This window comes from Anolis carolinensis, chromosome 2, assembly GCF_035594765.1.
Source record: "Anolis carolinensis isolate JA03-04 chromosome 2, rAnoCar3.1.pri, whole genome shotgun sequence".
Classification (NCBI taxonomy): Eukaryota; Metazoa; Chordata; class Lepidosauria; order Squamata; family Dactyloidae; genus Anolis; species Anolis carolinensis.
In genome coordinates this window covers 258,135,912-258,150,082 of record NC_085842.1, presented here as the reverse complement: position 1 = coordinate 258,150,082, position 14,171 = coordinate 258,135,912, and the positions used below count along the sequence as shown (strand labels likewise).

The window sequence follows — 14,171 nt, the reverse complement described above, 5'->3', positions numbered from 1 at the left end:
GCCAGCAGTGCTGTGAAGCCAGGGCTCCCGAGACTGAAGCCCTACAACTTTGTGATTAACAGGGACAATATTATTATCTGCCCACTGATTTATCTCTTGGACTGCCCTCTGATTTAGCTGAAGGGAAGATAGATTTTTCTCTGCAGCAATGAATTGCTTGGGGTGTTACTCTTAGGCCATTTATATATTAATATATTTTATATAGATCAATGGAGACAACTGCCTACATTTTGGAATCCCCTTCAGAGTGTCATTGTGAGAACTACTGTGATAACAGCTAGCACTTCAAAAATTTACCAGTGTTTACCTCTATAGATAGCATCTAAATGAAGTCCAATTAAATCAATTGCTGACTGGTAAATCTGCATTTATGAAAATCCCATTGGTGTAATAGGTTTACTCTAGTTGAGATTACTAGTTGGGTTTAGACCATTAAGTGTTTCCTATACTGTTTTTTGGTATATTGAAAGAGCATCTTTTAAAACAAGGATGGACAAAGTAAATCCTGAAGACTGCGTGTGACGCTTGGCTTCCTCAGAGTCAGAAAAAATTTGAAAGAAAATCTTGAAAATCTATTTGCCCCAGAATGTCTTCCTAGCTCTCTGTAAGGGGTATGGAGCATTTTTGCCATGCTTACCCCCCCCCCTCATAAAAACAAAACAAACATTTTAGACCTGGGAAAGAACTTCCGGTTAATTCCTATGAAGACACAGGAAGCAAGAGTATACATTGTTTTTAAAAATACGTCAACTTTATATCATTATGCTGAAACAAAGTCACTGCTGCTTAACCTGTACATCCAGTTTTAAGGAAGTTACTGAAGATGGATGGCCTCTGTTTGATGGAGGCCCCAAATAAGTCCACTAATGACAGTATTTTAAGGCAGAAAAACTAATTTGAGAAATGGGTGAACAACAAACTCTTAGCAGAAAACAGTACATGTTAATATGTTGTGAGAGTTCAGGAACTGTTTATTATGTTTCTCTTGATATCAGTACAAATATTCAGTTATTTGATCTGTAAATTATTGCAACACGTTATCTAGCTCCATAAAATGAACAAACTTTCACAGTTTGAGGTGTGGCCAAAGCTTTCCTGGCAAGGGACACCGTCTGGCCTTGTGGCTGCTATCAGATTTTTCATGTACTATAACCAGAATTTATAAAGATGACTTTTCTGGATTGCACTTTATTGGATTATACTCCATTCACCTAATGTTTTTCTAAGAAACTTGGAGTCCCGTTACATGGTCACTCTACTCTGGACTTACAGAAGTGTACTAATAATTGAGGTGACATATAGCCATTCAGACTTACTGATGGCTATGTTTTCTGTGGATTTATCCAGTCTCCTTTTAAAACCATTCAGAGTTCACAATTGTTAATTTGACCATTCCCTGCCCTCAGGTTTACAATCTAAAACAGCATGGCACCCAAGAAAAAAGAATAAGGCAACAGGGGAGTGGGTTGATTTCAGCACATTCTGGCTTCTCTTTTCTCCCTCCAATGCCAGGGGCAGTGGCAGCTGGGATGAATGGAGGCCCTTTAATGTGATTCTGGCTCTAAGCATGATGGAGCTGAGCCTGCCTTTGCTTCCTTTGAGGCCAAGGCACTGACAGTTTGGATGGAGTGGTGGCTTTTCATCTGCTCCTTTTGTCTATGATGATTTCCCATCATTTAGTTTAAGTGGATAATCCTGTGGCATAGTTTACCCTAGCATCTACCTTCTCTACTCCGCGTGTAATTTTCTGCTCACTATCTTTCCTTCTCTTACATGCTCTTCCCTACCCTAGTTAAAGATGTAACCTTTCCTCACAAGACAGTTTCTCCAGTCCCTTGATTTTTCTGGGTATCATTTCCTGTACCTTTGTCAAATGGCCTGTAATGTACATAGTATTCCAGGTGTATTCACCCAACAGATTTGTATAACAACAGATTGATACTGGTCATTTCTATTTTTAGTTCCTTTTCTGATTATGCACTCCATGGAGAGCAGGAGACTAATTAAAACAACCTACCCCAGGGGACTGATTAATTGATAAGTTTTTCTGATGGGTCTTCTGTATTTTTCTGTCACTTCAGCAAGCATTTCTGTTGATGTCAGAACAGATGTGGGGAAATAACCTGGACGGTTGCCTCAGTAGCTCCTGACCTTCTTGTCCAGCTGAATAGAGGTCAGATTGTTAAAAAAAAAACTCTACAGGCGGTCCCCAAGTTACGAACAAAATAAGTTCTATAGTTTTGTTCTTAAGCTGCATTTGTATGTTTGTCGGAACAGGAACATTTTTTAAGTGTAACTCCAGCCATATATATAAATGCTTCGGATAGCTTCAGGAAGGCTTAACACACCCTGCGGTGTTTGTTTTGCTGTCTGTGCCCCTGTTCAGAAGATTTCACCTCACTTTCTGTCCCTGTAATAATTGGATTTTGAAAAAAATAGCTTGTTGTGGAGACAAGGATTGGTGATAAAGCCTCAGTGGAGACACCTTTTCCCCATGATGCAATTCTCTTTAAGGAGAGAATTTCCCTTTCGAGGAGTAGATTGCTCCCACTTTTTATCATTTCACATCCGTTCTTAACTAGGAGTCATTTGTAAGTCAGATGTTTTGTAATTCAGGGATTGCCTATATTCTCTTTTACAAGTCTGCCCAGGTCTTAAGAGAGAGGCTAGCACGATCCCCTTTCCGTTGGCTTATTTAAATAGAGTGCCCAATCTACAGGTGTTGGGATCTCTAGATGGAAAAATACACAAAGATGGGCTAGACTTGCTTCAGTGGTCAATAGCTTTGATCCATTCACCAGAAGCAAACAAAACCTGGGCCAAGAAGAGAAACTGGCTGACCACATTGAATTTGTATGTTCTGGCCCTCTGCCTTTTGAAGTGTGCCCAGCGCTCAGTCAAAGGATAGACAAGGACACACATCCATTGCCATCCAGGGTCAACAGAGTGAGTCCCATTCTCATAGGAAAAAGAAAGAAACACAGTCTTCCCCAGACAGTGTGACACACTTTCTCCAGTCACTGTGACACAGATTCCCCCCTGCTTTCAGAACTGCATGAATTCCGAAGCTACCACTGTCCAGTTTTATTCCCATCTCTTCCTTGGGGGGGGATAGTCTAAGTTTTTCAGGACAGACACAGAAGAAAGCCTCTCTTCCCTATTTGTGTGGGGAAAAGGTTACGCTTAGACTTAGATTTCTGTTAAAATGAAGAGCATTTCTTCTCACTTCTTCCCACTTTAGCAAGTGCTGCAGGTAAGAAGAACCCCACATGACCATCCGGTCATTGTAGCAGGGTACACCTTAGTAAATGCTGTTGTGGTCACTAGATCATTGGAGAGAAGGGAGAAAGAAATTTCAAGGAAGTACAGCTTTATATTTAGAGTCATATAATTTTAGAGATGGAAGGGCTGCAAAGACCATCTAGTCCAACCCCCTGCCATGTCCCTTGCCTACATTGAAATGAGAGTAATAACAGGTTTGGTACAAAGTCCAAGCAGAATGAAAATACATATTATGAGACACTGGAGTACACAGAGATGGGAGATGGTTTCTAAAAGGAAAATGAAGGAACTTTTCTTTGTCATCCTCGTGAAACTTCATCCCACTGCAATATATTGTGGTAAAGAGAGCCGGTTTAGGGCTATCAGACAGCTCAAAATCTAAAAATGAGTGTATATAAGGAGAAATAAGGAGAGTTGCTTCATACAATTTAATTTTTTGCTAGGAAGAAGCCCCCCCCCCCCACACACACTATCATAGTACACATTTGCCAGATCCCATGGACCATTCAAGATACTGTTGGTGAACTCAAGCCACCATCTTCTACCGTAACTGATATCTTCAACTTTTCATGCTCAACTGTCATCTGTATGCTGTAGTGACTGAACACAGTTCCTGTTGATGGTAGTTAATGTTTAATTTGCAAACTACAATAATACACTTCGGCATACCTGGGAGTTCACCAAGTATGTAGAAGTTAGTACCTTTTTGTTTTAATGGCATCCCCATGTAATAGGTACAGGACTATCGACATTCAGCATTGGAAGGAATGATATGATCACATACATTCACAAAGGCATCTAAATGTGCATAGTAAGATTCCGTATCTTTCAGTGTAATATTTGTTGAGATTGATTTACAAGGATAAGGCTGGGAAAATAGGTAATATAAATGACTGAAGTGAAAGCACTGGGAGGATAACACTTATTACCCTTTCAGAGTTATATAGTTTCAAGTTAGAGATTAACTACCCTTTCAGTCTCACGAAAGAATGGACGTAATCTTATGTGTGTCATTTTTCCACTCCAGGAGCTTAAAACCTTTTAAGGTAACAGCTCATACTTCAAATATCGTTTTTCCATTTTGACAACAGTACTACTTAGAGCAGCAGGGCGAAAGTAGTTAAATTATGTTAGTCTGGCAGCATATGAGCTCAAATACCACCAACACATTTCAAGGAGGCTGCATTATTTTAACATGATGGCAACGCAAGCAAATGGTGGTGATGGAGGGGAAAAGGGGGACTGTGCCCTTTCAAAACTTTAACTGGATAAGGGATTAAAATTACTTCTCAAGAGCTGGGTGGAAAGTCCTAACACACTTTAACAACATACAGAAAATCCATAGATGGAATATCCTATTTGGGGGGCTTTATAGAAAACCTTACAAATAATGAAAGAGCAGTAAATAACAGTGAAATGTGTGCTTTGATTCTCTGCATGTTGAAATTCCCTACTAATTGCATTGAAGCAAAAGCATGAACATTGTATGCTCTGAAGTATAATGTCAAACCTAGAGTATTCTGTGAATAGAATATGTTGAGTTAACCTCGGGATTCTAACCAATTGTTTCAGATGTTCTGCTATATACAGTGACATATGTTTCCTTTTTCTTTTTTCCAGGGTACTACTTGGAAACTAATAACTGAAGAAAGCACAGTTTTTGTGATGTCAGGGGTGCTGTCCTGAGAGTAAAAAGAAAAAGAGGACCACTACCTGGTGCAAGCTTGAATTGCATTGTAAGAGACTGAAGTTGTAAAGACAACATTTTATTTATCAACTGTGGGATTCCTGAACACTGTAACATTGACTGAAGTGATACCATCTTACAGATTTGGAGCTTTGTGTCTTGCTCCTAACTTTGGAATTTGCACTTTGAACTGTTAACAAAATGAGTGAATTCTGGTTGTGTTTCAACTGCTGTATTGCAGAACAGCCTCAGCCGGTAAGTAAGAATTTTATTTTACTTCTATACTTTAGTGATGTTAGTTATACTTCGCATCCTTCACTTTCCTACTTTTGTATGCTAATGTTTTAAATCACCAAATTGTCTACTGACTTGAGTTACTGAAATCATCCAAACTGCTGCCTTTTTGCAGAGTATGCCTTTTATTCCTACACTCTGGTAGTGCTGTGAAATGATCCCCTTTTTGATGTATCTGGCATGGTTTTAAGGCTGTATTTGATGTAACAGCAAGTGATGTTTGGTCTCACAGCAATACACCTCCATCAATTGATAGTGTTGAAGTGATTGCAGCATAGGTTTCAGTGTTGGCATAGGACTCTGAGAGATCAGAATTTGAATCTGGACTCAGTCACAGAAATCTACTGGATTTCCTTGGGCAAGTGGCACTCTCTGAGCCTTAAAGGACAGCTGTGACACTTCCACTGAATAAATCGTACTGATAAAATTCTACAGCAAGGTTACCATAAATATGAGTTGAGGTGAAGATACGTAATAGCAAAATAAACAAAAATTAAATGCATGTGTATATGCCAGCCCCTGATGGTGCAGCAGGTTAAACTGCTGAGCTGCTGAACTTGCTGACCAAAAGGTTGGCAGTTCAAATCTGGGGAGCAGGGTGAGCTCCCACTGTTAGCCCCAGCTTCTGCCGACCTAGCATTTCAAAAACATGCAAATGTGAATAGATCAATAGGTACTGCTTCAGTGGGAAGGTAATGGTGCTCCATGCAGTCATGCCAGCCACATGACCTTGGAAGTGTCTATGGACAATGCCAGCTCTTCAGCTTAAAAATGGAGGTGAGCATCAACCCCAGAGTCGGACACGACTAGACTTAATACCAGGGGAAAACCTTTACCTTTTATGCCAGCCTTAGTGGGCACCAATCATTATAATGTATGTGCTTACATCTCACAGCAGTTGGTGTATATTGAGACTGGTGGAGAGTAGCCAGAATAGCTAACGTTTTCTAGAAAGGTATACTGAATTCATATGCAGCATCATGCAGTCATTTACAAAAGTTTCATTTCTTATAGTTCTAGAATAGAACTCTTGTTAGGTTAGTCACTAATTCCCCTATTTTAAAAAGACTATGGGAAAACAATTAAGTAAATTCAGGGGTCTGAAACTAAAGAACTATGGAATCACCATCTAACCACATCTTGGGGTTTTCTTCCTTATATCAAGGCTTTCTCATTGGGTGGCCAGATGCAAAAGAAGGCAGGCCACAGCAAGCTACATCTGTTAATCCCTTCTTATAAAACTATTAAAAGTGCAGGAGTTCTATCCAATTTTGCATTTGGCCACACAGATGCATATATGCACAAACACACTCTGTCTAACAGCATTTATAAGCAATATATTTACAATCATCCCCATAAAAAGATTGCTCACCAGGTGCTGAAAAGTTTCCAGAATTTGTTTCAGCATGTTTTGGATGTTGAACTGTTGAAAGTAGAGGCCATATTCCCAATCAGCCATAAAAACTCACTGGGAAACCTTGGGCAAGTCACATTCTTTCAGCCTCAAAGGAAGGCAGGTCCACCTAAGGGTCACCTAAAGTCAGAAATGACTTGAAGATACACAAACATGCCACTGCTAAAAAGGCAATCTGTCTGGCTACCACTTGTGTCACAGCCTGCAGGAGAATGGAGAAAAAGCTTTGGAAGCAGACCCCAGTTCACATAAAAGCACATATTATCATTACTAGTAATTATTTCTGATTTGTCTGTTGAGGAACTCATTAAACATGAAACTGAAAAAAAATCACTGAAAGAGCAGGCATATGCTCCATACTCTGAGAAAGATTTATAAGAGAGAGAAATGAGACTGTTTCCAATCATGTGCTATCCAGATGTTTAACCACAATCCCATATATCTCACTTACCGTCGCCTTTGGTGAGAAGTCATGGTTCTTTAACTCAAAAACGTCTGTAAGGCTTTAGATTAGTAAAAGGTAGAACTACAAAACAGTCACATTTGTGGTGGCCACCTTCATTGAAGCAGTGAATCTGCTTCAAGATTTAATCCAGATTTTATAGGATCTATCAGATATGCTAAGTACACTTTGTGGATAAGGTTCAGCATTTTGAATAGACTTCAAGATTTGGAATAAAACCTGGAGTAAAACTTCAAGCTTATTCAATACCACACTGACATTGTAGTCACGACTGCAGATTATCCCAAAGGTTTTGATGTGATCCTAAGAACTACCCCAGATTTTTGCTGAAACAGAAGCATGACTATGGTATATTCTGACGTCAAGTAGCTTTGAAGGTCCTGACAGCAAATATTCTAAAAATGACAGCAATAATAGTTGCTGGGCTGTGTCCTCCTCCACAGTTCAAACTGTCAATGTGTTCATGCCAGCTTTAATGAACATAATTTTAGGAGGTTTACATATCTTGGATGCCAGACTGGGGAGTTCATACACGTAGAATGCAAGTTTTGTAATACTAAGTTGGATTTAAAATACTCAGGAAAATTCATATTGCATACTTTTCATTGGATTGTATTACTTCTGCAGGTGTAATGAGACCAAACAAATTTAAAAAGCTATCCCTCGTGTGTATAATGCAGATCAGCACTTAGGCTCAGTTAGCATCCAACTCCCACTTTGCTGGCTGGGGATGTGGTACTGTAGTCCAACACAATTAAAAGTTGTCAGGTCAGGAAGAGATGATCTGAAGTTCCAAAACAAAGCATTTCCATGGTTTGTTTACTGAAAGTATTTTTAACCTACCTTTCAGGGCTTCAAGATTGTTTGTGAGCAAAAGATTAAAAATCTAACAAAGAATATTCAACAGCAAACTACAAGAATCTAATAATAACAGCAGCAACTGCTGAAATATTTTTTCAGAGATGTCTAAATTAGCCACAAAGAATTACTGAGAAAAATCCATTACTTACCTTGCTATCATAGGTTAATACATAACTTCTTGGGGGAAAGCAAAATGTGATTTTCATGTAACTAATAATACAGTGGCAATATTTCTGTGGTCACTTATTAAAACATATATCAGGAAATTAAAAACATACTTTTCTAATACTGACTTTATAATTTTATTACCACCGCCCCAAACAATAGCTAATGATGTGTGTACCCCTGATTCAGAGCATAGGAGAAGGGAACTGTGGGACTAAGTTTTGTGCTTCCCCTTGTCTAACATCACTTGTTAACAACACTGATGATAATTGGGTGATGAATACAAAGTACAGGATACTCTCATTAAGCAGTCAGCTCAATAATAGCACATAGTTTGTGTTAGCTTCCATGTGTGTGTGTGTTGTTGTTGTTGTGGATGTTACTGCTATGTGCCTAAGGCAAACCTATCATGGGGTTTCTTGGTAAGATTTGCTATTGCCTTCCTGTAAAGCTGAAAGGCTGTAATTTGCTCACAGTAATAGGTTTCTATGGCTGAATTGAGATTTGTACTCAGGCCTAGTCCAACATCCAAACCTCTACCCCATGCTGGCTGCTGGCATTAAAACACTTTAAAATATGTATAGGAAATATTCAGCCCTTCAGATATTTACAACAGGTTAAATGTTCATGAGTTTGGCAAAGACAAATGTTTTAGCTTGATGCTGAAGACAGCCTTTTTGCCTACTGAGTTCCAAAGGGAAGCATTCGACAATAGGGAGTGCCAGCGCAAACAGCCCCCTCTCCCGTGTCTCCCCTTGTGCGTTACTGTCACTGATGGGGCATAGTAAAAGACAACCCCTTCAACAACTCTCAGTGCTCTGGCAAAGATACTTAGACTCCATGTACACTGCCATATAGTGCAGTTTGAAACTGCATTATATGGTCAATGTAGACTCATATAATGCAGTTCAGTATAACTTTGTTATATGAGTCTACACAGACTATATAATGCAGTTTCAAATTGCATTACATGGCAGTGTAGATGGGGCCTTAGGGAGTGACATTCCTTCAACTATTGAAGCTCCAGGTGTTGTGCTTTAAATAACATCATCACCACTTTGAATTTAGACTAAGGGCATATTTTCAGTCAGTGCAGATCTTTTGAAACTAATGTTGAATAGTTTCTCCCACCTGTCTTCCTGCATATTGAGCTAGTGACTACCCTCAGTCTCCATGTGGACCAAGGTGCTTCAGACCATGGAGTCCACTTGAGCATTCAATGACTTGCATGCCTGTACTGCCAAACTATACATCTACTCTTCTAAGGAGAGTCTAGCCCCATCTAGGCCAGATTTGATCAATTTTCAGACTGGGAACCAGTAAAACAAAGAGCCTCTTTCTTGCAGGAATTCAGTTTCAGTTTATTGGCCCCCATTGAGTATATTGCAGCATTCAGGCTATATAAAACATAACTTACAATGTTAGTGTTGCAATCCTCTGTACACTTACTTGGGATACTCCTTTTGAACTCAACAAAACTTAAATCTCATTAGATGTGGGAAGGATTGCACTGCTAAAGGGTGTAACCTCCACACAAAATCATTAACCTGTTTCAAAGACTATCAAATAGCTATGAATCATGATGACTGTGTTTGTGTTACAGTATCAGAGGCTAAAGTTTTCCAAAACCCATTGCTGCAGAATTGGAAGAATTCTGTGCTGCTAATGTCCTGATTGTAGTCCTCTACTTGGTTGTAAGATTGGAGTACTGGGTTAGACTGGGATTTGGTCACCTGATCCAGGGGGCTATTATAAATTATGAAGGCCACCTCCCACCTTTGCAATCATCCATAAGGAAACTGACTTTATTATTTACAGAGGACTAGCCTGATATGGGAACTAGATGTGGGAAAGGCAAATGCATGCCAGAACTTTTTTTTTTTTTGCTGTGGAGTTATATTGATTGCATTATGCAAGCAAAGGTGAATGGGTTGCTCTCTCCTTCTGTAAAGATAGTAAATATTTTAAAAACCTCTTTGTGAACTATTTAAGGCTGAAGTTCTGTATGATTTCTTACATGAAGTAAGACTAATTACATTTAGAGATAGTATGAAGCAAATAGATAGTATGAAGGCTAGTATTTCAGTTGTAGAAATGAGAGTATGCTGAGTTCTTTAAGATATTGGGCACACTAGACCAATGGTTCTCAACCTGTGGGTCCCCAGATGTTTTTGGCCTTCAACTCCCAGAAATCCTAACAGCTGGTAAACTGGCTGAGATTTCTGGGAGTTGTAGGCCAAAAACATCTGGGGACCCCAAGTTGAGAACCACTGCACCAGATGATTGATTTCCTTTCATATCAAATTCTTCCCCTAAAATAATGGTTGATTAAACAGCCAAGATTGGATTTTGCTAAAGCCAAAAGAGACACATTTGCAAAATTAAAATACAACATTGAACAGAGTGAGATGAGAAGGAGGCTTAATTATGATGATATTATTTTAATCGGAGGAAGGTAAATCAAAAAAGCTAAGAATCTGCAAGACAAATACGATATGAAGGAAGTATTTCCTTCATATATGAATGTTATATACATGCCTTATTACATATAGTTTTTGACAGGTCGATACTTCACATGCAGTCCTTTCCCCATTCAGCTCAGCAGTGTGTTGCATGCTGTAGCTCAAAAAAGGCCTCTTGTCGCATAGTTTATGCTACTTCCTAGGCACAAGGCTGAATACATGAACATGTTGAAGTCCTGTCGTCCACCAGCAGAAATTGCCAGCAGGTTCTTCACAGAAACATTTGATTTCTGTTAATCTAGAATGGGCAAATGGGCACCTGGTGTCAATAGGTGAAGAGCATTTTATGAGTGAAAAGTGAGACTCAGCATGAAAACCTAAGCACCATCATTTAGAAAACACAGTTGTAGGTTGAAGGGCAGTGAGATCTTTTGTTCCTTAGCTGAGACTATAGGATGACTCTTTAAAAGTCATTCATTGAGTATTTTAATGTGTCTATTCAATTCATCTGTAGCACAGTCTGTTATTGTTCTCTTTTAAGATACTTTCATATCTAGAACTTGGGACATAGAGATTTCTGTAAGAAATCAAAAAGTTATTTTGTAACAAATAAGAAGGTTATTATGATTACTTTTTTTTTGCAAGACTTAAGCTGCTTTTTGTTCACCTAAAATATTGTGAATTAGCATTGCTGAATATTATCTCTATTAGTCCATTGCTTTCATACCCAAGAAAAGAATATGTGCAGTATTATGAGCAATAAAGTGGAAAAGCTAGCCTCCTCTACCTAAATTTTGCCAAGAAACCCTTTGGTAGGGTTTTCTTGGGTGAAAGTCAGCTTTAAGCACATAACAATAAACTCAAGTAATCTATACACGTAATAAAAGTGAAAATATGCATGTGTGTGTGGTTGGGGTGTCCACTTACAAAGACAAGCTCCCAGTTCCACAAATATCTATAGCTCCCACTAGTCAGGAGACACCAATGGCCCTCCCTCCAGTGACATTGCAGGTTATAGAAAGCACCATGAACATGTACAAGAGCTCTACCAATATCTTCCACATACTGTCCAACACCTAAGTGAAGGCTTTCATACAAGGACAATTTCATCCAGGATTTTCTGTTTTTCCTCTACCACAGACATCCCAGTGTTCCTTTCTCTCTCCATTGGTGTCAAATTTGCATGATCCTGCCCACTGCCTCTCCCATAACTCTTTCCTATTCTTTTCTATGGCACACAGCAAACAGAGGAATTGATCAGGAACTGAACATACTAGAGAAGTTTGGTGAGAATTCATCATGATTTTTGGGAGTTGTAGTTATATGGTAGTTCAACTGCAATCTAAAAGCACTCTGAACTCCACCGATGGACTTGGAATTAACTTGGCACACCGAACCTCAATGACCAACAAACAATACTGGAGGTGTTTGGAGGGATTTATAGGAGTTGTGTTTCACCTATATCCAGAGCACACTATGAACCCAAGCAATGATGGATCTGCACCAAACCTGGCATGCAGAGCCGATATGCCCAAATTTGAATACTGGTGTGTTTTGAGGGGAATTGCCTGGACATTTTGGAGTTGTGGGTACTGAGATTTATAGTTCACCTGCAATCAATGAGAACTCTGAACTCCACTAAAGATTAAATTGGACCAAACTTGGGCACACAAACCTCCCATGACCAGCAAAAAATACTCTGGGGAAAATTTACCTTGATTTGTGGGAGTTGTAGTTCACCTATATCCAGAGAGCACTGTGAATCTAATCACCAATGGATCTGGACCAAACTTGGCACACACACCCGATACTGGAGGGGTTTGGGGGGAACTGACCTTTCTTTCTGGGAGTTGTAGTTCACCCACAACCAGAGAAACTGTGACCTCCACCAATGCTGGACATGGACCAAACTTGGCACACACAATCCCCAGAACTAACTCAATCTACTGGAGGGGTTTGAGGGGACTGACTCACCATAGTGGGAGTTGTATTTTACTCTACATCCAGAGAGCATACTGAACCCCACCGATGATGCATCCAGAACAAGTTTGCTCAACATAACAAACTTTCAGTACTAATGGAGTTTCTCGGGTTTCACCTGGAATGATGTCAGTTGTAGTTCACCCACAACCTTATGCATTCTCGTACAATTAAAAAATTAACTTTTTCAAATAACCCAGGCAATGCCGGGTACCCAAGCTAATTTCTAAATAAAACAATACACCAACTGCTTGGGTTGGATGGTAAAAGTTGGCAATCAAGATGGGAGAAAATTGGAGTGTGTAGTCAAACTGATTTAACTCTCCCATTCAAGATTCAAATAAAACAACCCATATGAAGACACTTTTATTCAGCCTTATGTACCAATGCTGATCCTCCACCACCTGGTCCATTTTTATTTAAGCTGTACATGTCACATTTTCTTTGGTTCTTAAAAAACTTAAGACTTGTCTTGCTAATGAACCTAATAATGTCATCACCTGAGTGTTGCTGAAAAATAAATATGTATACATCTTCTCATAAAAAATAAATAAATAAATCCTCTGCTGTTTCTTTTTTTCCACTAAGAGAAAATCCCAAGTAATCTAACTTGGCTGTTTAGGGAGATCACCCAAAGGGCATGTTTGTGCATGTAGCCTCTCTCTGTTTGAGGTGTGATTTGATTCAATAAGATGTCACTGTATACATAGGCTTACGTTAAATGTAATGTGAGGTGCCAACAGATTAAAGGTGTTTTAATGGCTCAGATATCCTGGCTGATAATTAGTAGCTGCATCCTACCCACTTTGTGACATCATACGGTATTTGCAGCATTAAGCAAAAACTGAAAAACCTGGAACTTCTCCAGGTTTTAATCTGCTGTTATAAGTCTTCTCAGCTTTTCTACTTCCCTGGCTACAAGTATACTAGGTTCTCTACATGCTTTCTTAACCTAAGAATTGGCTTTGTCAGCATCCTCAAATTTCCTTGTTTTGTTTTTGTAAATAGATATGCTAAATGACCCCAAAAGCCACTTCAAAGCTTGAAATAACACCCAACCTATATTTTGAGTATACTTATCTACTGAGCTCTTTTAATACAATTAAGGTTTTTCCTGGTTTCTGAACAAATGTAAATATGAATTCTCCCTGATTATATTTTTATATCATGTTATGGCTTACTATCACAATGCATTGGGCTAGAAAAAGGGAGGTCAGAAAATGCATGCATTGGAGGTGTCAGGAAAATAAATTGTTTACATATAGCCATTGTCTCAGTTGGGAGAAAGAGTGTGTAGTGCTTTGGACTTTTGACTAGGACACTGGGAGGCTAGGATTCAAATCTCCACTGGATGACCAGGGGCAAGTCAGGCCATTCTCAGAGGAAGGCAGGGGCGAAGCTACTCTGAAGAAATATTGCCAAATAACTCATTATAGGTTCACATGGTGTCACCAAAAGTGGCAAATGAGTTGAAAGCACACAACAGCCCTTGTTCCATTAGACTGAAACTGGAAGAGAATGGGGTGACCTTCTAAAGAAAAGACACCAAACAGTCACAGAGTA

At 39.2% G+C, this 14,171-nt stretch overlaps 1 protein-coding gene across 2 annotated transcripts in view; it reads left to right on the top strand.

The window, feature by feature from the left end:
• The window catches only part of cdc42se2 (CDC42 small effector 2), a 94,648-nt gene that overhangs the window by 57,428 nt on the left and 23,049 nt on the right, over positions 1-14,171 (top strand). For both annotated transcript variants that reach the window (XM_003216411.4, XM_016990952.2), the window contains exon 2: positions 4,903-5,224. In XM_003216411.4, the coding sequence (XP_003216459.1) occupies positions 5,171-5,224 (54 nt within the window). In that variant the 5' untranslated portion in view covers positions 4,903-5,170. The remainder of the gene's footprint in view (positions 1-4,902; positions 5,225-14,171) is intronic.